Genomic DNA, 27,534 nt, shown 5'->3' on the forward strand with positions numbered 1-27,534 from the left:
AAAGAAAAATTTTCTATAGAAAATACCTCAAGCTTTACATAGATATTGGAACATTTCAAAGTTGAAGGGAAACGGATAAGAAGGGGCAATAAGTGTCAGATCTGGGTTAGAGAAATGGGCACTTAACAATCCGCATTGCCTTGAAAAAAGGGGCAGCAAAGATGGGGGTATTCGGAAACTGAAATGAAAAATCTATACAGAAAAGACTCAAGCCTTTTCATATTCAAATCAATATTATGAAAATTCGCTTTTGGAAATTTTTTTCTCTATAGACTCGTGACTTTTTTATTAATAAATTATCCTAAAATCTTATCTGAATTGTATCTAAGTCGTCTACAAAATTATCCGTGAATTATAAAAAAAATTGCATAAATTATCCCTAAACTCGATACCTCTTTGGTTTTGATGTGATTGTGATTGTGCAAGCCCTTGCCGATTTGACGTGGCAGCAAACTTCTAAAGGTTGGTCCAAAAGACAGTTGTCGTGAAACGTGAATCGCTGTAGCTGCAATTCAGACTGAGATGGGAACTAACCTCTTCGTCTATACGAGAAGATGCCTAACAGTTCACAAAGTTCACCGATTTAAAAGAAGGCTGAAAAAATCAATCGAAAATCTAATCTACATTAAAGTTGTTTGTTGAATAATTACAACAAGTTATTAGTTACTATCAATCCCTTAATGAACTAAGAATTTATACACCACAGTTTCTAATTGTAAATTTACAAACGGCTAGCATAGCATCTTCTACCAAGAGACAGCATTATGCAGAAAATGCTAATAAGCGATTTATTAAAAAGTCACTTTTAAGAAAGGGCACACTCAAAACTTAAAGTCAGTACTTGATGAGATAGGGTGAAGGATAAAACTTTCAAAAATGTAACTTTATTCATATAAGATAGGGTGAAGGATAAAACTTTCAAAAATGTAACTTTATTCATATAAGATAGGGTGAAGGATAAAACTTTCAAAAATGTAACTTTATTCATATAAGATAGGGTGAAGGATAAAACTTTCAAAAATGTAACTTTATTCATATAAGATAGGGTGAAGGATAAAACTTTCAAAAATGTAACTTTATTCATATAAGATAGGGTGAAGGATAAAACTTTCAAAAATGTAATTTTTATTCATATGCAAAAAAGGCGAAACCTCTTCTGTAGTATGGGCAATTAAATGGGTATTAAAACAAAGATAATATAAATGAAATTACTAAAATTTATGTACTTGACTAGAAATCCACATTAGATAAAGACGCACACAATTTCAAAACGGATGTTGAAGAATCGGACAAACTCTTAATTTAGCAACAGCAGTAATTTTACAAGCATATTCGCTCGCAAAATGCATAAATACACTTTTATAAGGTGTCAATGCCATCTTATAGCAATGAATGCTGTAAATCTTAAAAGTATCGTTATATATAAAATGTGGTCATCTTTATAAATAAAACATTGGTATAACTAAACGGAAATTACCGGCTAGGCCTTCTAGCATACGAAAGCAAAATTAGGGAATTTAATCGCAAGACAAGGTTTACGGATTTTAGAGAGTCTGTAGGGAGCTGAATCCATGCATTTTGGCAATGAGATAGTGTAGGTGTGAGCTTTTCACAAATTGTAATGAACCAGGGATTACATATATAAATACTTGTACTACTGGCTATCTTTTATAATCAACACAGTTTTATGGCAAAACGAATCTATTATTAAAACATGGCACCCTAGAGATGGTCTACCACACTTGGAACAGAAAAGGAAAATCCAGTTTCTAAAAGCACTGCGTTTAAAAATCAAGGATTTCTTTAACCAAGACAAAAGAAGCATTTTTGCTTTAGGTAGACTCAAGGATCGGATTCAAAGCAAAATTCACATCACAAACCATCCCGCGCTCTAAGGTTCTTTATGACATTGTAATATCAACGAAGTTATAAAAGGCATCTATCTCCCTTTGTGCTTCATCTTTATTTCCTGAAATATGCAATACCGTCTCTTCAATGCGCATGTCTGACCGAACATCTAAGCAAGCTTGGATCATATTTTCTCCATTCACTTCAACACCAACGGCCGGCCCTAAGAAAATGATAATAACATGGTAGGAGCAGCAAAAACATTAAATTTGAGGGTCTACATAAAAAAGAAATGCTCATACTTTGGAGAAATGCCAATTTCAGTTGATACAATTATTCAATATATACTGTTTTAAAAATTTATGAGGGGTAAAGAGGGGGTGAAGTAGGGGTGGAGTGGTAATTTCTTAAAAAAATTTATAGCAGACATGATCTCTAGATGGTCTAGTAATACAGCTACGAAAAACAATTTCTGATTTCGTACAGGCCTTCCCGTTAAAACAAAGTTTGGACTTTTCATGAGGCTGTCTCGAAAAAGCTGCATCTGAGTCAAAAATTTGAATAAAACAATATGTTCCTTCTATCACTTCTGGTGATAAAACAATTAGTCTTGTAACTAACATTTTTCCAAATTTAGAACCCTTTCATATTGGTCCTTTCATAGAGACAGCAGGCATGCTGTCATACGCCTTTTAAAGAATCAATTACAGTGAAGCTTGTATAAAATAGGAACAGCATAATTTCTTTGGATAATGATCGAAAACCAAACCAGTAAGAACTGTTATATGAATTGATCATACCTTGAGCTACAGCGTCGGCAAAATTTTCATTTCGAAGAATGCGACTAGCATCTTCTGCGGTCATCTTTACTTCTTTAGTTTGCACAATATCAAACGTTGCCTGGAAAAAAATAAATTCATGTCAGTTGATGAAAGCTTGAGTAAATATCAGAATTGAAAATACATGGAGAAGCCAACAGTTAGGTTTTAGAAAAAGGCATTAAAATATGGTAACAAATCGAAAATTTTTGCAATAGTTCAAAATAAATTGTTACCTTTTTCTTCAACTCATTGGTGAATTCCATACATCTTGTGATTGCATTTCCGAAAAATAGCAGCAAGCAAGACTAGAAAACATATGGAAAAGATTAAAGGGAAGGAAGAAAAACAGCAGCCCATAATTCTATATAAAACCTGAAAACTAAGCCAACATTTAGCAGTGCTACCCTTAAAACAGATCCAGCCAGTCTTACATTGGAAACAATAAAAAAAAATGAAAATAACTTACTTCATCATACTTCTTTTCCCTGGAACCTCTGGTTACAGGCACTACAAATTCATCTGCGTTGCTTGAAACGTTAACTGAATTGAATTCCTCAGTATTTGGAAATGGGACATAGTGATCTACAGTGGCTGTCTCTGGCAGAAGAGACCAGTTGGCTTCACCAGCAACTGGCGTAAAGTCATGTATATTGAACCAGTTGTTACTAAACAAGCTTAAACCTGCCTTCTGGAACTGGTCTGCAATTAAAATTGTTACATCCCAATGTATTCTCTTGATAAAAATAAAAGTTTGGATAATTTGAGGCTGAAGTGAGGGTAAACTATTGTTTGTTCATTTGCCAACATCATACAAAGACAAAATATAAATTTTACGAGGCAAAACAATCCGTTCACAGTTCCATGAAGTTTCACATCGTTCATTCAAATATGATTATTCTCTTTGTATATTTTATTGAGGAAATAAAAAGTTGCTTAATGTTAAAATCTCGAAGGATGCTACTCAAAGAATGTGTGATTAATAGAATATGAAAAATAATACAAAATACACATTTTATAGACAAAAGGTTCTAGATAAGGTCTGTTCACAAGTTGTTTGAGGCTGCGAAGATTCTAGATAAGGTATGTTCACAAGTTGTTTGTTGCAATAAACTTTTGGCTCAAGCCAGTTCTTTTTACTTATTAAAAATTGTCTAGACTTTTGACAAAGATTAATCTTAAATTTTCTAAAACTCTAAAACTTATCTTTGGGCCAATGGCAGTGGAAATTATTATGAAACAAAGAGAAATATTGCAAAGTGAAATATCAATTCATTTTTGAATGTATTTTACAAAAAAATGTGTAGCAAGGTAGTTTTGTATCTTCAGTTTGGAGTCTTTGTATATAAGAGTTAAAAAATCTCAGGTATGCAGAGAGACATGATTTTCTCTCTAGAACAGTATTAGCAAAGATTCCAGGTTTGTCAATCTGTAAATCCCCCGGTTCCAAACCTTTTAAAATTTAAGTTGCAGTTCTCTATAAGACAGTGGTCAACCATTTACTTGTTATTAAAGGTTTTTTGTTTTATTTTAAAGATTTCTTCGTTCAAAATTCATTTTCAATCCACAAACAGAAAGCACAAACCTTTGAGTTCTGGATAGGCATACTGGTAACAGGCAAACTTCATTCCTGTTGATGCTTCAATAATTGGCTGGCTGACACAATGCAAGAAGATGTCTAGTTTCTTGCAATCTCTTGTCCTGTTTTAATGAGAAAGCCAAATTCAAGTTAAAAAGTTTAAAATAGAATTTGAACACAATACACCTCTCTATATTCTGTAGTGTTAATAAAAACAAACAACTGGCATCATTCTCTGGCATTTCATTACTTGCTGGCAATGTCTTCTTATAACATATGCGGCTTTTGGGCAGGAAAAGTTACTGGCTTCCTATCCATACTTGAATGTGTGCTTTTCTAATTGCTGACAGTTCTTGATACAACTTGTACACTGTGGTGGAAAGATTTACTTCCAAAAAGCCTCTGATCCAAAATTTAACTTATCTTAAATTTCAATCATTCTGTTTTTCATTGATCATGAATTTTCTTCATAGCATAAAAAGGCAGCAATAATCTTAATGGGCATATTGAAAAAAATGTCATGATTGGAGCAACAGGACTTTGTTTAAGTCACTTTGTTTGTCTATTGGAAACAGCCTTGAAATTTCAATTGCAAAATATCTATTTTTCATTTCAATCGCAATAATTATGCATTTAATACCAGACATTGGTAAACTTGCAAAGTAGTATGGTCAATAATCAACACTTCATTTTCATAATAATCAACATATTCAAATAGCAGATCACTCATACCTAAACTGCTGACAGGCAACAAGTACTTGACAGTCTTTGCAATTTCGAAAAAAGATGCTGAAATTATAAAGATTAGAGATTTTTATGCTATCCAAGTATATTCATTTGGTCAAATCTAAAATACCAGTTTATTATTATAGTAGGTAGATAATGCTTATATCATATTTTTGAAAAAATTTTGCAAGCAAAAGCTTTCTAGGTTACATCCTAAAATTATTTGACAAAGTAAATTTTAGTAAATTTTATATTTATATTTTATTATGACATGTTTATATTTTTAGTAAATTTTAACATGCCAAAAATTAGTTTGTAACAAATTAAAATCAACAAAGTTACAAAAATTTACAAAGTTATGTGAAAACCAAATATGAAATTTGCAATCTTGTCATTCTGCTAAGGTCATGATTCAGTTGGCTGACTGTATGATAATAGATTCTATGGGCAATATGGTGTACTATTTATATAAGTCACATGTACATACCTTCCTTTGATTGGCCCAAAGACAAATTTACACCTTTCACAGTCATCAACAGTTATTGTAGCTGAATGGTCAAAAAGATATATTTGACTATCCTGCAATGACAAATGAAGGTATAACATTAATTTCAATTGGAAATAACCCTACGACCAATTATTAATGTTTTAATGCAAGCAAATACATGGCTTATATGAGCCATTTGTCATATAGTTATAATTCTCTTCAAGAAACAGACTCAAGTTGACACCAAAAATAGCCAACATCACAAGGAGCTGAGCAAAAATGTAATGAAAAATTTACTGGGGTCAGGGGTATTCCATGTCAAATCAACACAGGTATGACACCCATGTACTCAGATTGATTCATAACTTTGGTCAGGTAGTCCCTTTTATAGTTTGAAAATACACAGAAAATTTCAGCTCAGTACCTTGTATTGTTTCCGAGTTATGAGATGTTACATATTGATGACCACACCCTTATGCGAAGAAAGCCACCGCCCATTTTTTACAAGAAATGGCTGTAGAATAATGGTCTGCAATCAAGTACTATACTTAAGATCCTGTTGAAATTATGCAATCTGATGGAACTTGCTATGGAGATTCCAAATATCACATGCAAAATTCTGTAAACCTCACAGTTATCATTCTACAGCTGATTTAAATTGAAATAGTTGGTTAAAATTTTTTCGCAAACATTGCATTCTTTAAGTGTAAATAGCCAAAATGGGTCCAAACAGATCATAATGAAATTTGACATGAATCAAGTTGACATTATGCTTAAACAGACTATGAAGTTTGGTGATGGTGTTCTGTGTGCTTTTAAAGATACAAAGGGTTTAAAAAATAGGTTTATTGTGTTTTTTGTGCACAGACGCTGACATACTGCTATGTTTCAAATACACATAATAATTAGCACTACTTTATATTTATATCTCAGTTATTAAGAGGCATATTTTGTTGTAGCTTTAAAGCAAGCAGAACCCCAATAATAAAAGTATAAAGAGGGTAGGATGACCCTGTAAAATATGGCTTAGTTTTCCTTGTGTAGATTTACAAAGAATAGAAATGAATAACAAGCATAATTCACATATATTTGTGTATGAAAGTTCAGGGTCTGTCCATATTTTTTCCTACAACAAACAATTAAAAGGGGGGTACAGATGGTATTGTAGAAAGCTTTGAATTTGGATATGGCTTGTCTTCATCATTAATGTTACTATTATCATGTAAGAAACAATTTCACTCTCTCAGCTTTGCAATAAACTAGCCTATGGCTAATCTACTCAAACAGGATATTCAGAGAATACAACACACGTTGAAAAGGAAACAGATAAATAAAATCATAGAAAACTTATTGGAATTCCCTGTGCCACCTTGCCTGTTTTGGTACAATATCAATGCATAAACTAATCTGATAAATTTTATCACAGGAACTTACCAGTATTGTAAAAGGGTGCCCTGTTTTATGTAAACATTGTTGCTAGGCAGATTATTTACAAGAGGAAATGGGGTGTGATGTCATACCCATAGGATGAATGGATTGTTGACAGCTATTGATGAGAAGCAAGCTGAGAGGCAAGTCAGGGCATGAATTTGTCACATTTTGTTAGAATTTATATGGAAATGATGCAATGGCCAAGTTTAGTTTCAGATCTGAAGGTGTCATGTGTCATGTGTTATGATGTAATTATACCTAAATTTAGCTGCCTGAAACTATAAAACCCATGCTTGCTAAGTCATAAAGTCAGATTCTGAGAAGTGGAAACAGCAAACTATGGTAAATTTTGGCCAGTTTTAACACTGCATATTGAATTAAATGGAAGCTTCAAAGGAAACCTGCTCAATTGGGTATCATCTGAAGGACCCCTGTCATAAGCTTACATTTATCAAGTTGAAAGGTTTAAAAGAAATTGATACTCTTGATGATATTTCAAAGGAGACTCTTATCTTACGAACGAATTTTGTTGAAAATATAACAGGCCATAACATATGTCTACACCATGAACAAAAGCTGCTCAACAAGTTCCACCTTGGGCAAAAAAAATGCTGCAACCCTTTGGAAAAAGACAGCCATAAAGGAAAAGGGTCATTGCGTGAGGTCACTTTAGAGATGGCAAAAAAACTCAAAGAGAGGAAAATATCAATTGTTCCAGGCAAGAAAATTTGTCCCAGCTGCCGTAAAGATATTAATGAAACATTGATTGATGAACATGAAGAAGCTCTGCCACATTCGGATGAAGAGGTACTTGACTTTGAAGCAAATTTAGATGGTGACAGAAACAGAGAGATCTTGAATTCATCTCTAATTGAAGAAGACATCAGCCCTTTAAAATTACATGCTGTCGCATCTCATTCAAGAGTTGCCCACGGAAAGAGAAAGATAGCTCAGGTTCAATCTAGATTCAGACAAAAACAGCTGGATCTGCAAATTACAATGGCAAAGGCTATAGATGTCGAGCCTAGAGAATTGGATCTAAGTTCAGAGGAGGAAAAGACACTAACCGAAACTGAACAGAAAGCAAAAGATTTTGATGTCTTGCTTTTTCTAATGAAAGAGAAGATAAGGGCCTCATCTCGAAAAGAAATAATAAAAATTTTGACCCTGACACCAAAATCTTGGTCAATACGGAAGACTGCTGACTTTTTCAATGTATCAAATTATCTAGTTAGAAGTGCATTTAAATTAAGAAAAGAGAAGGGCATCTTATCAGAACCACAAACGAAGAGGGGGAAATGTTTACCAACTGAAATTATCCAGCTTGTTGAAGACTTTTACTTGGATGATGAGTTTAGTCGGCAGATGCCAGGAAAGAAAGATTACGTTAGCATTTCACGAGGGGTACATCGACAAAAAAGACTGATCATGATGAATCTGAATGAACTTTATGCGGTCTTTAAAACTAAGTTTCCAGAGGTAAAGATAGGGTTCTCCAAGTTCTGCATGTTGAGACCCAAGTGGTGTGTCACAGTTGGGTCTTCAGGTGCTCACTCAGTCTGTGTTTGTTCAATTCATCAGAATGTAAAGCTGCTACTGAAGGCAGTAGATCTGGAACAATCTTATCATGAACTTATTGAAATGATTGTGTGCAACAGAAACAACAGGGAGTGTATGATACATCGGTGTGTTAATTGTCCAGGAACAAGATGTTTAAAAGATTACCTGATAAGAACATTAAAAGGAGAATTCGAAGAAGACAGTTACAACAGTGACACCATGATGTGTGAAGCAGAGACAGATAAGGACAGTGAGCAGGTAGCTGGATTGCAAAGAGATGATTTTTCTGAAGAGGAGCAAATAATTTTTAATCAATGGTGCAGTACTGACAGAACTGAAATGATTAAACAAACAGCTACTGTTGATGATTTTATTGATTTACTTGTGGAAAAGCTTGATAACATCACAAAGCATTCCTTCATTGCAAAAAAACAGGCTGAATATCTAAAGGAAAGAAAAACAAATTTGAAAGAAGATGAAGTAATTGCTATTCTTGATTTTGCTGAAAACTATCAATTTATTGTTCAAGACGAAGTACAAGGATTCCATTGGAATAAATCACAATGCACATTGCACCCTGTTGTTCTTTACACCAAAGAAAATCTTGATTTGGTATCTGAATCCTTGTGTTTTATCTCTGATGATCTAGATCATGATGTTGGCCTGGTGTATTTTATAATTCAAGAAACAGTCAAATACATAAAAGCACAAAAAACAAACTTTAATAGAATTGAATACTTTTCAGACGGTTGTGCAGCTCAGTATAAGAACTGCAAAAATTTTGTAAATATTTGCCATCACTATTCAGATTTTGGTTCCACATGCTGTTGGTCATTCTTTGCAACAAGTCATGGCAAGTCAGCTTGCGATGGACTGGGTGGCACAGTTAAAAGAATTGCAACAAGAGCAAGCTTGCAAAGAGCATATGATAACCAAATTTTAACAGCGAATCAACTGTTTCATTTCTGCCAAAGTGAGGTTAATGGGATAAAGTTTTTATTTGTGGAAAAGGAGAATTCAGATGTAGTTCGACAAGAATTGAAACCAAGATTTGAAATGGCTAAAACTGTACCTGGAACAAGGTCATATCATTATATTTTTCCTTTGTCCAAGACATGCATTGGAACAAAGCTAACATCCTCAGATAAAGAATTTTCATCAAAATTCGATTTTCTTATAAATTTTGGCTTCAGAAAGGTTTCAACTTCAATAAACTCTTTTGTAATTTGTAAATATGATCTCCAGTACTGGGTTGGCTTCATTGAAGAAACAAATAAAGGTGACAGTGAAGTGAAGGTTAGATTTCTCCATCCTAAATGTCCCGCAAGGTCATATTTTTGGCCAGAGAGAGAAGACACTTGCTGGTTACCAGATGAACAAGTCATTCAAAATCTGCAGGTTCTGTCTACGTCCACTGGAAGGCAATACAAGTTGAGCAATGATGATGAAAAGATATTGTCGAAACTTCTCAAGAACATCTAAAAACCTTTTTGTATCTAAAAACATTTCAATTATTGCTTAGCATTTAAACCTTATTTTATTATTCACCGTGTAGGCTTAAAAGGGGCTCTATTACAAAATCCTTTTTTCTGTTAGCACAAAATTCATGACTCCAGAGTTTCTGGATATAAATGAGTTGTCTGTATTTATGATATTTCTCTTACACTTTGATTCTGAATTTTCAGGTCAAGACCAAGTAATAATGCTAATTATGTGTATTTGAAACATAGCAGTATGTCAGCGTCTGTGCACAAAAAACACAATAAACCTATTTTTTAAACCCTTTGTATCTTTAAAAGCACACAGAACACCATCACCAAACTTCATAGTCTGTTTAAGCATAATGTCAACTTGATTCATGTCAAATTTCATTATGATCTGTTTGGACCCATTTTGGCTATTTACACTTAAAGAATGCAATGTTTGCGAAAAAATTTTAACCAACTATTTCAATTTAAATCAGCTGTAGAATGATAACTGTGAGGTTTACAGAATTTTGCATGTGATATTTGGAATCTCCATAGCAAGTTCCATCAGATTGCATAATTTCAACAGGATCTTAAGTATAGTACTTGATTGCAGACCATTATTCTACAGCCATTTCTTGTAAAAAATGGGCGGTGGCTTTCTTCGCATAAGGGTGTGGTCATCAATATGTAACATCTCATAACTTGGAAACAATACAAGGTACTGAGCTGAAATTTTCTGTGTATTTTCAAACTATAAAAGGGACTACCTGACCAAAGTTATGAATCAATCTGAGTACATGGGTTTCACAGAAGTGAAGGCTGTGTTGATTTGACATGGAATGACCCGTCAATATGATAAGTATAACACAAAATTAATTAAGTTGACTGTTAAAGGACAATCACAATATCTGTGCGTCACCAAGATAAATTCTAAGACTTAAAATCCCTTAAATTTGCTTGCAATAGTTGGGTCACAGAGAGATACTTCATAACTTGGGCCAAAATTCATTGTCCAATTTTGGGTATGGTATATATCGCTAATTGTGACAGTTGTGCTTTATAAGTTCATTACATGACCAAGTCACATATTTTTTGAAATCCTTTATGACAAAAAACACCACAAAGTTTGGACATATGCAACAAAACCAAGATAATGCTATATTTTCTATTTCAAAGACCATCTTATGAAATGCACCTACAAATAATTTTAGATGCTGTACATCCATTATTTATTGATATATCTATTCTGTATATACTTAAGCTGACATAATTAAATTCTTTGCTCTATAGTGCTATCTGTTTTTCATAAGTTCAAAACAACATATATTGAATAAGTCAGATTATTTTGTAATGTCTTGAAATATCTAACTATCTAACATGTTTTTTTCAAAATTGCATTTTTTGGTTTTTAAAACTGAAGAAATAGTATAACTTACTTTGCAATTTTTTATGATAAACTGTTGCCCATCAATTTTTCCTGGGAGTCGACCTGTCACTGTCCCATCTTGATTTTCGATTGTAAAATCAGCAGGATCTGGCCTTCCAGGTCTGTCCCTAAAAATATGATTTTCTCACTATGAATAAACTCTGTCAGTGGCGGCTCAACCCTTTGATAAGTGGGGGGGGGGACAAAAAGTGTGTCAGGGAAAATGCCCTTTTGGACCACGCTCTTTTCCATGTTTGAAACTTTTTCTTCTGGAGAAAACGCCTGTTGTCTCCAAAGAAATGTCATTTACATGTGATGATCTAGATAACGTACATATCCCCCCCCCTCCTGAAGTTTTCTCATCAGGTTTGCAAGAATTTCAAGGACCAACTTTCTGGTCCGCCCCATTCCATCCCCCCCCCGTGGCTCCTGTGGTAAGGTAGCAAGATTGTCTAAGTAGTACAAGTTAAAAACAGATAATGTATGCTGTATAGATTTAATTTAGGCTATAAGATTCAATTTAGCAATTTAGGCTATAAGGTTCATTCAGTTGCAGTTAGAAACTTATGCTTGCATGACTGAAAAAAGGAGGTTTGTGTACATCAAAAACATGGCTGAAATGATTATTTGCGCGATCATGTTGGAAACAACCTCACTTTGCAGTCTGGGATATGAAAGGAGTTTTCTCTTTGAAATTATGAAAATGTTCCTTAGCTTATTCCCTCAGCAGTTGTATGTCTTAAACAGGAAATATTGAAAACTACTTTTTGTCCAACTGATAAATTTCAACCCAAAATTATGAATCAACACCTGCCATTTGGTTTACATAACATTTTAGTAAATTATTGCACCTATCTATAACAAAATATGGATCTGAATTTCCAGAGAGCAAAATTTATACCCTACAATGCTGCTTTCTGAAAAGTGCTGGTATTTAATGTATAATCAGCATCATGGCTTGTGGCTATTTCACCATAAACTGCTGATATCTTTCCAATATGTCCGAGGATCTTTGTTAAAAAAGCAGTTACAGTTATATGCCATCTGCGCATGTTCTTTGTTCAAAATTACTACAAAAATTTATGGTCAAAATGTTTGAATAAATTTTCAATTGGTATATGTAGCAAACTTGGTTGACTGTACCCGAAAAGAAATTATAAACGTTAGATGAGTTACTTTAGAGTTTAATAAACGAAAAGAAAGGATATCCAGATATTGAACAAATAATATGGATGAAATGAGGTAGTTGTTCAGAAATTAGGGAAGCACTTAATTTCAGAAAATCATGAATTAATCTTACAAGCTATCACAAGCAAGTATTATTTTGTAGCAAAATTAAATCTTATGGAAAAAGGAATTGAGATGGTATGGCCTAGCAAACTGGAGCCAGGACATGATCAGTATGGATTCCATGGCAGCTGCACTCCTGAAAAATTTGCATACTTGCTTGCACACACGAAAGATGGACGCATGCGCTCAGGAATCTTTGAATGTGTTTTTGGATGTGGCTCAAATTACAATGTTTTTTTTAAACATGGCAAAGTGTCTTTCTAAATTTGTATGCGACCGAGATTGGAAAAAGTGTGTCATTCTAAATTGAGTGATCCACTTGAGATCAGGGCTGCCAAAAGTTTCAGTAGGCCTGGGGCAAAAATGAGTAGAAAATTGTTGCAATCCCGTTCTCTAGATTAGCTTAAAATACACTTTAGAATATTCTTTGCAGTCATTTTCTTGCAATTGTTTCAATATCACTTTGTTTCAATTGTTTCATTGTCATGTTTTACTATTACCTCCATTCTATAAACTGATTACTATCATTTAACAATAAACAGATTGATCATATTCTTAAAATGAAATTCCTCTCTTTGCGAGGTTCCCTAGACATCGAGGTCCTTAGGAAATTTGCCCCCTTGTCCCCCTCATCTCTTTACCTGACAAACCTTAAAGAATTTGGGTAACTGCCACTGAAGGTAGTGGTAGGTGCATAGTTCAACTCTCAATTCCCTGAGATGTAAAATTGATGTAAACAGGAAAAGTGCCGAAAAAAATATGCACGCACTCAAGAATCACTGAGAAATTTGATGCACACTCAAATGTGCACACTCCCGAGATCTCGTCGAAAACTGCCATGAAATCCAGACACCGGGAACAGGACCAACAAAAGCGGCTCGTTTCTATCGTATACTGAAAAATAAACATTGGAAATTTACCAGCTGTAAACGGTTTCTTCCTTCTTAGATTCTGAGTCAGCCTCCTCATGTTTTGACTGCACACAACCCATATTTGCGTCTAAGATATTCTTAGTTACCAGTTAACAACACTAAATCCATTCGTCCACCCCAAAACAAAATTTGAAATGTCTTACATCAAATCGAGGCTGCAGTCATACAAATCGAGGCTGCTGTGCTCTGTGCTTGGGGGGTTTCCAGGGCCGGCGAAAGCTGGGTGGGGGCCGGGGAGGCCATGGCCCCCCATTTTTCTGTAGAGCTCAAGGAAAATGTTAGCCAAAAGTGGAAATAGTATATCATTCTGCAAGTAACTGTGCATAGTTATCCCTTACAGATGCCTTAAGCTTTAGCTTGGTTGCTATGTCTTTACCATAGAAGACAAATTTGAATATGGGAATAAGATCAAAGAAATCGGTCATTGCCTAAGTGGTGCAACGAGTAACAGCTTAGGTTAGGAAATAGATTGAGCAACCTGATCCAGAATAACTTGGTGCCAGCACAAATGGAAGGAGTTTCGTTTTTTCTATTGCCTAAACTTGGCTCACAAGGTCTATTTGTTAACAAAAAATTTCTCAGGAACATTACAAAAAGAGAGAAATCGCTAGCGATGTGGAAGGGAAAGAAACTGACGAAAATGAAATCTTTGAGGACATGAGAAAGAAAGAATGGGCAGATTTGTTCTATAAAAGTAACATCGAGAAAACTTCAAAATTTGATTGTATCGATAATCCATTCCTACTAAGAAAGAAACTAGGTGCAATTATAAATTCTATTAAAACTATTTTTGACCAGTGCAGTTTGAAAGTTTTAGAATCCAGATTTCTTGTTAAAAGCACCTTTTCTTTTGAAAAATTCAAGATCAGATGTTACAAAACAATATCCCAAGTGTACAAGTTATGCTTAATTTGTTTTCATTTTTGTTGATAGTTCTTCTATTTTGGAAAACTAGCAATATTGATTGAACAAATATATTGCCTCTGATTTTCCTTCAGTCAAAATCCATTTAGATAGAGTCTCTGGCCATCCCTAAAATACAATAATCCTAAAACTTTTCTTTCTGCCAACCATGGTATCAGCCTAACCTAAGCCCTTTCAAGACTTTCATATTTGGCCCCTCCACTTTCAAATATGTTTCGCCAGCCCTGGTTTCATCTAAATTTCAAGGAGGACAGCCCTCTTGCAATATATTGATGGAAGTTTGTAAGAACCTTTGGGCAAAAAATTAAAATGGGTTGACATCGTTTTAAGCCCTGGGAGGTCATTTTGACTTTTTACATGTGGAGGTTCCAAAACAGCTTTTAAGGTTGCAACCAACCCTTCACCTTATACAGCTGGAAACAATGGTAGAAATTAGAGAGGCATGGCATCTTTCAAATTTATTTTCTTGATAGTGGCCATTCCTTTCAAGTTCCTATACAATTTCCTAATTTTTGAAGTACATCAGTATGCAATCAGTATTTTCCATGTATGAGGACATCCCATTCCATGATACCCCAAAATTAAACAATGTTGATCAAATGTGTCACATCTAGATGACATTTAGAGCACAGTTTACGATCCTAATCACCCAAGGGTAGCAATTCAGGCTCCAGTAAAACCCTAACATAAGGGCAGATTAGGAAAAGGAACAAATGTTTTCCTGCAGTTTTCAGAGTGAATTTGTGCAATAGATTGGAAACAGCACCTTTTCATAGGTTTTAGGTTCTAGATTTTTAGGATCGATGGTATTCAAGCACAACTTCAAACTCAAAGCTACATTCATTATCACAATATCAAAAAAAAGAAATTTTGGCAAAGGCCAGGAGGTAACTGCCTCCACTTTCCCTGTTACTTTTGGTTCTGTAAAAAAATTTTCGATACTTTTGGTTGAATTTTGATAATTGCGGATGGACTTCCCCATATATAAAATGGACTACCCCATATACCAAAAAATCAAATTATTTACAGCAAGACAAACCAGACCTTGGGTTAATTCTAATTTATAACGGCATTTAATGTACTTCATTAAATTTGCTCCATACACTTCATTTATTCAGTACTTCACAATAAGATTCCTGAACGCATGTGATATATTTGAAAAGCTACGTTCAATTAAATATTTACAATCTTATGCACAATTGTCTTTCGCTGCATAACAGAACATAAACTGCAATACACACCAAGAAAGCACGGAAAGAAACGTTCCCTCTAATATTACCGACAAAATTTTAAAAAAGCCGAGAGAGTAAATGTAACAAACAAATACAAGCTATGTTGTGGATAAAAGCTACTGTTTCTGGCTCAAGCTTGTCAGTATATCATTTAGGGCCTTCGGGGTATAAAATGAAAGTCAAAAGGATCATACCCGGTTGGTTGGCCGCCATAAATACCCAGTCTACGCAGGCTGAATGGAGGCCAGCACGAGCATTCCTCGTCAATCATTGGCCTTGCTGGCTACGAATGAGAATAAAAACTTATCAAATCTTTATTGTGAATAGAAAGGTATCATAAAGTAACACAGAAATTACTAAGAAAAGTAGGTACTTACGTTAATGGAAATCAAAGCGCGTCACTAGACTTTCCGCCATTATGAGAAGCCATGTTGTTGTCTTCCAAGGGGCTTTATTTTGGTTGCATAGCGATGCTCATGCACAGTCATTGCCGATTGCTGTTACGCATCGGAGATACAGGGGATGCAGATTACCCAAAATACCACACAAGCGTTGCTGTGGGTTGGGGGTAAAGCCCTAAAAGCAACAGGTTTATAGAAAAATTTCGAAAATTGTACTTCTTTGTCGGAGTCGTCAGGAAATTGATATATTTACAGGGACCGCGCAACAGGAGGGACCAGGGGCCATGGCCTCCACACTTTTTTGCTAAATAAAAGAATAAAATCAGCTTGAATTATCTACATAGAGTGTTAGGAAAGGCCGTCACCATGGATGGAGGGAAGAAAATTTTTAGACATATTGTATCTAAGGGGTGGCCAGAAACTGTATCTAAAATGAATTTTAGCTGAAGGAAAATCCGAGGAAATATTTTCAAGCTTTCCTTTATCAATGTGTCGCATAATTTTGTCTATTGTAATGTTGACTATGTAATAGGAAAGGTCATGCAAAATTTTGGAATAACCTGTTAATTGTAATGTAAGTACATGACCTTGCTTTTTTAGATTTAAAAAGGAGCCAAAATGAAATGGAGGAGAAAATAGATGAATCAAGCTTTAACAAAAACATCAACATTGAATTATCATTAGAAGCACTGTCAACTAAAATTGATGGATCATGCAAAAAGGGGTCTGAATCAAAAGCCTTTCAAACTGGACTGATCAAATGAGTTTTGATAGAATTTATGATAACGTATAGATTTTCTCTTTCTTAGTAGGAATGGACTACTGATACAATCAATTTTGAAGCTTTCCCCATGATCAGTCGATTCTTCGTTTCTCATATTTTCAAAAATGTTCTTTCCAGCAATTTATTTTTCTTCAACAGCTGATTTCTCTCTTTTGTAACGACTTTCTGTCAACAAATAGTCCTTTGGAGCCAAATGTAGGCCATAGGAAAGCAAATCTCCATCATTTGGGGCAGGCACCAAATTATTCTGAATCAGGGTTATCGATCCATTTCCTTAGCCAAGCTGTTACTCGCTGTACAACATGGACCATTACTGATTTTTTGACCAAATCCCCATTATCAATTTCTAAGCATAGTTACTTACAGAATGGTAAACTAAATATATTTCCGCCTTTGCCTAAAAAATTACTTTGCTCCGTAGAATAGTGGAGGGGCCATGGCCTCCCAACCCCCTCCCCCGGTTTCTCTGGCTCTGGTTTTTATCAAAACTTTCTCACAACAGATGAAGTTAAGGCCATGCCAAGTAAGATAGAAGACTAGTGTTCAGGCAGCAAATTTACCGAACCGGGGAGGAACGTTATACAGAATCCTTCAGTCATGGTTAAAGGTGATTGATTATCGTTATATAAAGCGTACTCTCATTTATGAAAATTTTCAGGCACCTTTGCATAGAAAAAGACAATGTCTGCATTCGTTTTTCAAATAACTCTGTACGATTTGTCTAGCCTCTACTCTTAGTAAATTTTCAAAGCAGGCACTACTCTAAAAGTGAAGGGGCTGAAATGGATGTGACCGAAATTTGTTTGAGGCCACGCCCTCTTGAACGCCGGCAAACGCCCCTTTTAGAAAATGTTTGCTTATTTCTATTGAACTTTTATAAAGAGTCTGGTTCAGAGAAGATATCAATAACTATAAAAATAGATATAATTAGCTCGAGGGTAATAAAAAACCAAGCTAACCAAGTTAGAGAATACATCATATCATTAAACAAAATGAAACACCTAGAAAAAGAACAAAAATGATCCCCAGTCAATGAGTGCTACTACTACATAGGTGTAAAATAAACAAAGTTGCGTTAGAGTGAACCTTCCAAAAAATTTTCTAGCCCAAAAAATTGCAAAAGGAGGGGGTCTATAGCGCCTGCTAGCCCAATGGCTGCGCGGTGTCTGTGTAGATCCCATAAATTGCATGGTGGTGCCATGACCCACTGCACTCTTTTGCTCTGCTGACCCACCCCTCCTCAAATGACAGATTTGCGTCCCTGATTCTGATCTATTTTCCTGGCACCAAGTTTTAATCAAACTTTGTTAATTCTTTAGAATTTGGGGCTGCTATGAGTTCATCTGGAGTTGAGTACCAGATATTTGACCCATGGACAATGGTCGATAGAAAAAAACAGCCCCTTTTTTCTGAAAAAAGTTGCAAAAATTCCCAAATGTGGAAGATTTGAATTGATGTTGTAAGTTTGAAATAAGAGCTGCACAAGTGATAATTGATTGTTCACAATGAAAACATATGTTAAACTTTTGACGTCATCGACTTCAGTTTATAAAAAGTTTATCAACATAAGGTCGAACACTACTAGTAATTTTAGCATGGTGTTTTATTTCAGAACAACCATTTCACAACGACTTAAACATATCGAACAGTACTTTTATAACTAAAATTTACTTGTAGAAATGTTTACATTATGTTTTTGGACTCAATTTGAATTTTTCGGGTCAATTCAAAAATTTCAGGACCCATTTTAAAATCTATTGTTTTTTAACCAATAGAATTATTTTGATTGTTCATAATTATCCAATCAGAGGCAACGATTCATTAGACTTTCTAACTCAGATCGAAAACCATTAGTGGTGGATGTTGGAGAGTTATCGTGGAGAAGGACAGTGTTTGCTCTCTAGGCATACATTTTAAACTATTATTCTGCACTGGGAAGCATTGCCTTACATCAGGAATGAATGAACTGACCTTTAACGGTATTTAATGCCTTTCTTTTATTTCGATCTAGACTTGTCGTAATGTTTTGGCTCGACTTAGGCCGCTCGTTCATAAATCTAAAGTAAAATTCATTTCATCTTCACGTCTCATTGATGTTATCGTTTATATTTTCTCACCTGAATCATCTTCTAGGTAAAACTAAGTCAAGAATGCTCGAGCAAAGCTTCACTGTAAGTTTTTTCGAATTGTTTCGTTGCATTTGTTGTTGTTCAGTTCAACGTTGATCCGACGATTTTATCTCAGGCCATTTAACGAAAGTGTCCCTAGGTTTTGTTACAATTCTTGCATTTTAAAATGGTTTAGAAAGAATTCTTTGCTTTAGCATGCCAGTCGTGATACATTTAATGCTTTATAAAGTTTGTTTTTTTACAGCAGTCACAATATTTGTTTACGTTTCCTACAAGAAAGTGAAAACTTGTGATGTATCTATTCGACGTTAGAAAAATCGTCAGCTTTGAAGTATCCTTATTTTTAGGCCTTTGACTGTGAAAAGGGTAGACGGTCTTTGGAAGAGTTCAAAACTTTCTGCAATTTCATCTTAGCATATGAAGCGACTGAGGTGAGTTGATTAAACATTTCATCCACTCTGCGATTAATACGTCAACATAATTGATTAGCTATCGTCTAAAATACTCTGTCTCATTTGACGTCCCATTGCTTACTTTTGCGTTCCTTTTTCGTTTTAAATGATGTAGGACTGCAATATTTTTACCATTCTTAGCTTTGCACTTATCTTCAGGACAGTTATTTGATTTCTTTTACTGCACACGCCACTTTGTCGCTATTAAAGATGGCGGAGTCCATGTTTTGAATGTCGTCATTGTTGTGATACGAGGATCAATTGATTCATTAAATTTCCACCAGAAAGGGACTCCAATGTTCGGAGGTTTTGTTTGATAGGAGTATTAAAGCCCTGTTTCAAAGCCAGGTCAAATTTTTTTAATTTCTTTGGCAATCAGCTAAAAAATGTGATCAAATATTAAGCAACCATGTTACATTATTGAAAATTTTTAGATAACAACAATGTTTTTTTGCTAATACTTCTGCATCTTTGAAGAGTACATAGCCAAAAGAAACATTTCCTAAGTTTAGCAATAATTTTGTTTTTGTTTTCAATTAGTTTATTGCATGGAAGTAGATAATTTGAGACAAATGTCATGGAATTTATGCTTATTTCTTTATTTCCATTCTTATCAGATTGAATTGATTTAAGTTTTAGATTGTTTAAAGAAAAGGTAATATATTAAGAGATATTTATTTGGAAAATGCCTGTCATCACCTAAAAGGTTTCTGCTGATCCCAAATAACGCAGACCTAAAACAGAATGCAGTTTTTAATAAGAATGATTGTAAATAAAACAAGTAACTCTTTAAGAAAGCACCACTCAAATAAATGATAGTTTTCTGTCAATGTGTATCTGTCTTCAGTTAGGAGCAATGTTGTTGCATGACAAAAATAGATGTATATTGTTTTAGTTTTTTTCATTTTAGAAAAGTGTAATATAAGCCGCACTGATTCAGGTTTAACCCCTTTTAGTCAACCAGCTCACTCATTTCTTACAATATATATGTTATGAAACAAGTATTGATTATTATGATGAGATGAAATGAAATATCTTTTATCTCATCAAATCTATGTTCCTTTTTTCAAACATTGGCATAGCTGCAGGGTGTCTTAAGGACTCTATGCATTGCATTTCCCCTAGCTTTGTGAGCATAAAGCCCAGTTCATAGTCGCTGCATTACATCAAAACTTTTACCCATACACCTTATTTCTCTGTGGGAGGTGCCAGCTTGTCTGATGTCAGCTTGCAAAGAACTAGTGTACGCTAAATTTCGCCCCATATCAGAGGCATAGGTCTTGCAAACGGAAGTTTATTCTGTTTTCTGCAAACCCGTATGCCTTGAACGTTTCGAGTTGAGAAATCTTCAACTTTTTTTGCCTTCCATTCGGAAAATTTCTTAGCAATGGCTGACTTTGAAGGAAAACTTTGTGAAGAGATACACAAATACCCCCATACATATTATTCCTTGCTAGAGGACCGTTGGTCTGGAACCCAGGGTAAGGATTCGTGACAAGTATTTAATTCTTGGACAGGAGCAAGAAAAATGGCTATTCATACCAGAATCATTGACATAAATTGTGAATCCTTGACAATGATGGTACAATCCTCACAAATGTTTTTTGCAATGTATTTGTAGGTAGAATATACCAGCATGTTTTGCTGTTCCTTTTATTTTTTCTCCGTACAAGTAGAAGGGCAAGAGGAACATTCCTCAACGGCATGTCTGGAAACTATGAACTGAAAAAGCTTATGGCATATTGTGTCAAGCTTCCCGCATAGACATGCAGAAAACGTATGTGTTTACGCTTTTTGGATATGCAAGATGAAAAGGCGTATGCTTCAAAGCTTACCCTTGTGCAGAATTTAAAATAAGCTAATAAGTTCAGAACTATGAACCAGACAGTAAATATGTCTATGATATTAACTAAGCTTGTTTAGAATTCTATCAATTATGTCTTCACATTGTTTTATGTTAAAATTAACATTATTATATAAAAAACAGTGCTCATTCAAGGGTTTTTGTGTTTTTGTAACCCATCTTTATGTTGTATGCCAACTCCATATAATAATTTTCATCACAATTCAGGCCTTGTGAGGAGCAAAAAGCAGGCGCTTGACAAACTGAGCACCTTCAACTTTCTAGGTGCTTTTTAGCTGAGCATCATAAATATCATCGAAAGCATAATTTGGTTTTTCATATTTAGTATATTCAGGTCATAAACATGCTCGGTGCTCAATCAATCAAGCTCCTAGAACTTTCTAGAAGCATGTGTAGGTGCTTGATTGAGCTCAATTGCCTCTCCTTGCAAGGGCTGAACCCATAACCTATTGCACACAGGGACAGTGGGACTGATATTTTATTGGTGGCTCTCAAACTTGTCATATTGTCCACATTGCCAACTTTCCTGTTTCATTGAAGCTCCGTTAAAACTGGTTTGATGATTTCAGAATCCAAGGAAGGACAGGCTCCTGACTTTTTTTTGCTGGTCATTTATTTCTCTCAAAACAGTACTAGATGCACCAGAATTATTACTGTTTTAAGGTCATGAGCTAGATGTTTGATTTTTCTTATTTTTTTGTCTTTCAAACTAGACATTTGCAATGGTAGGTATAATAAGCTTGTCAAAAATTGCCTCAAACCAGAAGTTTGGATTAATTGGTGAAGTGATATTTTGTTAGGACTTGGATAAGCTTATATTGAAATCAAAACCGTTGATTTTCATAAGCTTTTTTAGAACATTCTGCTAGTCTGATGGGGTTTTTCAGCCCATGATAATTTATCTCAAGAGAGCCTAGCTTGAAGTGTGCTTTAGCATTGTCTTATAATTATAGGCCCAACAACGTTGCACCTATAGAATGCCTGATATTAAGTTGGCTTTCTATTTTTTGAGAGGGCTTGTACTTTCTATTTTAAGAATAAAACTTGATTTTGGGTTAGAGTGTCCTTAGAAACAACGAAATTGAATTTGATTTCTTTATTTGTGGTCTACATTAAGACTGTGCTTAGAGAAAAGGTTTTACAAGTACTTCCATTTATAAAAACCTTTTCTTGTTGCTTTTTAAACCTTTGCATGACATTTCTACTTTGCTTGAAAATGAGTTGAGTAGTATACTTGAAATTAATTTGCTTGAAGCTGCAAAAGTAATTTATAAAGTTTTTTCTATTTATACATTCCCCAATATTTGTTTAAATAATGAGCAAGCCAGTGTTTCCACAACATCAACAAAGCACAAGACTTGATTCCAACAAGCACTGAATTAATTTGTTGGGTTTTGGATAAATCTGTAATAACTGGATAACAGTTTCGTTTACCTTAACAAGAAAAGACTTTCAAATTTTGCCTTTTTATGCTTGTTTATTTAGGGTAAAAGTGTAATTGAAATTTCAAAAACACCCAGTTTAGAACTTTTTTAACATACCAGACTATTTACTAATAAGCTCCATTTCCAGTCACATTCTGCTGATCAACCAGACCTTGTCAAGTGTCGTTAAATAAGACTGTAACCAGAACTTATCTAGATTTTCAAAGTTTCTAATCTGCTCTGTGGCAGCTGTCCCTACCCTTCCCAAAGTTAGTTTAATAAGCAAACTTTATTTAGATCAATTTATAAAGCTGTACATGCTATATTTGGTATATAGAACAGGATGGTTCTAAGTTGCTATCTGAGTTTGGTTTACTGTTGAAACTACTCAATGATAGTTTGTCATTATATTTAGTTGTTGTTTCCCTGGAGATAGCAGGAATTACTCTGAGGTTCTTTGAGAAGCAACTTAACACCTTCCTTATCTATACACCAAATAGCATGAGTACCAAGACAGATGGGTAAATGGTAATTTTCATTAAATATCTGTATATATTATTTGCAGGCTAAAAAAGATATTCACAGTAATGAAGACAGGACCCCCAGCAGCCCAAGCAGTACTGGATCAGGGTCCAGCTTGTCATCGGCATCAGATTCTCTAAACGATGATATGAGGAAGCCAAGAAAAAGAAATAAACAAAGAAATGGTAAAAATGTACAAAATGAAGAATATGATTCAGGTGAGTCAGTATGTCCCTTGGAGTCAGTATGCAACAATAAGTTCTAGTTAGCAATTTTCAATGGTACTCAGTGAGAAATGCAAAAGATAAGTGGAACATTTTAACTCAATATTTATGGGCACCTAAATTCTCATTTTACCTCAACTGACTTCACAATGTTGAGAACAGTTGAAAAAGTGAACTGTGCTTGACAACACCAAGAACGATGAAATATTGAATTGATTGACACAACATTTTTTATGCCTGTTAAATTTGCACCAACATCACTGAACATTGATATCATAACTGAACGTTACTCAACCAGATATCAAAACCTACTCAACATTTAATGCTATACAGATTTTGAGCATGGTTGAGTGTAATGTTCTATACAGTTGAAAAGGGCTTCACTGACACTAGTCCATGTTTTTGGGAACCTTTGTTACAAATTTAAATGTTCTTTTGTATACCTTGTGAATGCTAATAAATGTTATCCTTTTTTTAAGATTCCTTCAAATGAAACCTCCTTTATGAAAAGTAAAAAAACAATGCTAATATACTAACTACCTTCCCTCAACCTGCTATTCACTCATTCCAAATGCAGTCTATGTGCAGCTTTCTTGACCTTGTAAAACACTGAACTGCATGCTTTTTTTTGTCCTTGCAATATATTTGTGTATTCATATGCTCTACAGGAAAGAGTTATTTGGAGTTCTCTTTTATCAAGAGAATCCTATCAATGTGCACCCCTTAGGCCATTATCCTCATTCAGCACAATAAAATTAGCACATCAATTAGCCTTTCATCCCAGGCTACAAATTTATTTACAAATGCTTCGGTCCCTCCCAAGTCAGAATGGCAGATATAGGAAAAGAGAGTGCACTAAAGTTTTTCTCAAATAACTCATTAAGATGACTTCAAGCAAATATATTTAATATGAAAGTTACTTGTCATAGATAAAAAAGAAGGTGGATGAAAACTATATACTAAATGAAAACTCTATTTAACTTATTGCAGCCCTTGTGTCAAAATATATATAGTATTGCAGTCAGTGTTCTCATTCAGTTGGCCACCAATCAAGATGAGTTTTGTGGCTGGTTAAGAAGTGTACATTTGCATCTTTATCTGATTATGATGAAAACCACTGTTTATCTATCTATCATATAGTCAGTCATATATGTCATCAGTGTTGTATAGGCAGATCTGTACCATGCTTTGATATGTAGAACAGGATAGCTGAAAGTGCAAATTTCTTGCATAATGAGACCAGGAGACTGCTTTTATCTGGATTCATTCATTAAAGGTGATAATATGTTTCTCACTAAAACTATAAAGGCAGCTAATGCAGATCCAAAAATACTGATTACTGTCAGTCTGGTTGTATAATCCTTTTATTTTTTACCAAGACATTTAAAATGTAATTTTTCTTTTCAAAGGTTTATATTCTTAATGCTGACATTGATTCTGAAAATATTAATTTTAATCATATAGATTATTGATGCCTGACACCAAAGCTAGTATTTAGATTTGAAATTTTCATGTTAATAACCTTCATTTTTTATTACAGATGACGAATCATGGGACCTAGTTACCTGTTTTTGTATGAAACCATTTGCTGGTAAGTTTAAAATATTTTCATTTATATTCATTTGTTTGTGATTTAGCTCCATTAGCAATTGCAACTTTCTACAAATTCTAATTCTACACTAGCACAATCTCTTCCCTGCATCTCAAAAAAAGGCTGTTTGCCCATCATGCATTTCTTCCTCTACAGTGGTGTGAGTTTGAGAAGCCAGGGATGATTGTCTGCACTGATAAGTATTATTTGCACAACTGTTGAAAGATCATGTGTCTGATCTCTGTGTTGTTTGACAAACTGCAGTCTTTACTTCATTTGCTTCCCTGGTTCCTTAGCAACTGTTTGTTTATGGTGGTTAACATAGGTGGACACTTGGTCAAATATGGGGGGCAAGCCTATTGTTTTGATAAGATGACGTCAGATTTTCCAATTGTTTGAGAACAAAAGATCATTGTCCTCAATATTACCCCCTCCCTAGGTGTCCGTCAATGTAGTTAAATGATGGCCAAAGTTGTGGGCATTTAAAACGGTCAAGAATTTTCCTCGACCTAATGGTATTATTTACACTAACACTATCGTTGTTCGAAAGGCCTGACCTGATTGGTCAAAGTTTAACCTGGCAATGACATGATTGGTAAAAATTAGGCTAACAATCAGCAAGTTGAACAACGAGTTGTAACCTCCTCTGGATTTCTTATAGTAAACAGCCTGTCAAATGACGTGACAACCTTCTAACTCACCAGTTATACTCTACTGCTGTTCAAATTATCAAAAAATTGGTGCTTGGTAAATTTCGTAAAGACACGAGAATTAAAGGTGATTTTTTATGGTACTATAAAAATGAAAACTTTGTATGATAGCCTAATTTTTGGTGATGAATGAAAAGGTGGGTATTCTCACATATGCGTAATCAAAGCTAACTGAATAATTCCTAGAGCAAGGCGAACTGACTACAAGTCATCCCAAATGAGAACCGGGCCAATAAACGTTGGTTGTCCAAAGAAATTTTGAGTTATGTGACTATAACCACGAGTATTCGTCCATCCCCCTGGACTGTTTACATATTGCTATATTGTATGTATAATGTTGCTTTGTTTTTCAGGGCGGCCGATGATAGAATGCTCGATATGTCAGATATGGGTGCATTTATCTTGCGCAAAAATACGACGTTCGAATATCCCAGAGTTGTTCATATGTCCAAAATGTCGAGAAGAAAAGCCAACTCAGACGAGAACACTGGTAAATAGATTTGACGAAAAAAACCATCATTTAAATCAAGTTAATCAAGCAAAAACAAAATCAAAGAAGCGTGTATCATTAAGTGGTAATAATGAAGAATCAAGAGGCACAAAGGAGAGGAAGACTGTAGAGGTAGAGCAGTAAGATTTATTAGAAAATATCGTGTACAAAGTTGTATTGTAAAGACGTAGCGTTCTAGTTCGCATTGTACATTTTGTTATTTTTATAACCCTGTCATGCGGCCTCGATTGACACCATTTGACCACGTGTCTAAAAGGTCACTACTTCAGTTACCTTAAGGGCCTACCGTGAAAACCCCAGATTTTGAATTATTGGTTTTATTATGTTATTTTTTCTAACAACGAAGAAACTTGATCTTGTTGATTTATGTTAATCTATTATCTACTTGAATCAGGGTCCCGTGAGCCAATATTCAAAAAGGTTTATATATGCTCGCCCCAACATTTCGAGGCAACTGAAATGTTAACTAAAGAGCAAATAAAAAATGTTCTGAAGTCAGGTAACAGCTAGCCTGATAACTAGCCCATTGTTCTAAAGGAAGAAAGAGTACTTATACCTTTAGAATTATAAGCTGCAATCCTTGCCAAAAATAGTTGGAACGCTTTTCCCTGACGGCATTCAAACACAAATCGCAAATGTAAAACTACCTTACCATATATCATTGGGCATACTGGAAAAACCAGACCCTACCTTACCATTATACCATTGGTCATAGGGGTCCTAGGGTCATAGGGTCTTGTTTTTCCAGTATGCCATATCATTGTTGCTTCCAAAATTTTAACCCAAAATTTTAAGCTTAAGCTTTGCGCAAGTGTTCCAACAATTTTGGCAAGGATTGTGGTTATCAGGTTAGGGAGCAGCCTAAAGAAGAAAACAGGAAATTTTAGTGGCGTAGAAACAAAAGTCTGACTTTAAACTGCCCTGGCCTTTGATGAAATTCGTTCTTTTTACTTTTCGTAAATACATTAATTTTGCGTTTATTTTAATTCAGACTTTTGGGAAAGTAGCATAATTTGCTGACAGTCATATCCCAAAGGCACATGGTGCCTGAACTCCTAGCCCTTAGCCGCTGAATTCCGGTATGCCATGTCTTCATTGAAACCAATAATTTTTGTGTTTTTATCATACATTTAGCTAAAAAGCATTGCCAGGACCCGCGCGGGCTAGCCTGTGCCCTTTCTTCTGTGCCTAGGTGATGCC

At 34.8% G+C, this 27,534-nt stretch overlaps 3 protein-coding genes across 6 annotated transcripts; 2 read left to right on the forward strand and 1 right to left on the reverse strand.

Moving 5' to 3' along the window:
* Positions 1-616: 616 nt before the first annotated feature.
* LOC135696762 (protein XRP2) lies at positions 617-16,327 on the reverse strand. 3 transcript variants are annotated; one of them, XM_065216266.2, is made up of 10 exons: positions 16,100-16,327; positions 15,917-16,001; positions 11,355-11,472; positions 5,459-5,550; positions 4,978-5,034; positions 4,252-4,367; positions 3,136-3,368; positions 2,903-2,974; positions 2,649-2,748; positions 617-2,071 (listed from the first exon to the last, which is right to left on the reverse strand). In XM_065216266.2, the coding sequence occupies exons 2-10, from the start codon at positions 15,991-15,993 to the stop codon at positions 1,902-1,904; spliced, it is 1,035 nt and encodes a 344-aa protein (XP_065072338.2). In that variant the 5' UTR covers positions 15,994-16,001; positions 16,100-16,327; the 3' UTR covers positions 617-1,901. The 3 variants fall into 3 exon arrangements, with proteins under 3 accessions (XP_065072338.2, XP_065072337.2, XP_065072339.2); XM_065216265.2 differs by having other exon boundaries at positions 15,917-16,005; XM_065216267.2 differs by lacking the exons at positions 15,917-16,001; positions 16,100-16,327 and adding an exon at positions 13,555-13,867.
* On the forward strand, positions 5,762-10,945 carry LOC148958051 (uncharacterized). The gene has a single exon (XM_089113596.1). It carries the CDS (start codon positions 7,271-7,273, stop codon positions 9,929-9,931), a length of 2,661 nt encoding a protein of 886 aa, XP_088969722.1. The 5' UTR covers positions 5,762-7,270; the 3' UTR covers positions 9,932-10,945.
* Positions 16,328-18,730: 2,403 nt separating the features above from the next.
* Positions 18,731-26,523, forward strand: LOC135696765 (uncharacterized). Of its 2 annotated transcripts, XR_010517395.2 has the most exons (7): positions 18,731-18,886; positions 19,041-19,078; positions 19,384-19,467; positions 23,342-23,516; positions 25,063-25,113; positions 25,775-25,890; positions 26,177-26,315. XR_010517395.2 is itself a non-coding variant. In XM_065216270.2 (6 exons), exons 1-6 carry the CDS (start codon positions 18,865-18,867, stop codon positions 26,455-26,457), a joined length of 651 nt encoding a protein of 216 aa, XP_065072342.1. In that variant the 5' UTR covers positions 18,731-18,864; the 3' UTR covers positions 26,458-26,523. The 2 variants fall into 2 exon arrangements, 1 of the variants encoding a protein (XP_065072342.1); XM_065216270.2 differs by lacking the exon at positions 25,775-25,890 and having other exon boundaries at positions 26,177-26,523.
* The last annotated feature ends 1,011 nt before the right edge of the window (positions 26,524-27,534 follow it).

The sequence above is a fragment of the Rhopilema esculentum genome, chromosome 18, assembly GCF_057945365.1.
Source record: "Rhopilema esculentum isolate cy_ngs chromosome 18, ASM5794536v1, whole genome shotgun sequence".
Lineage (NCBI taxonomy): Eukaryota > Metazoa > Cnidaria > Scyphozoa > Rhizostomeae > Rhizostomatidae > Rhopilema > Rhopilema esculentum.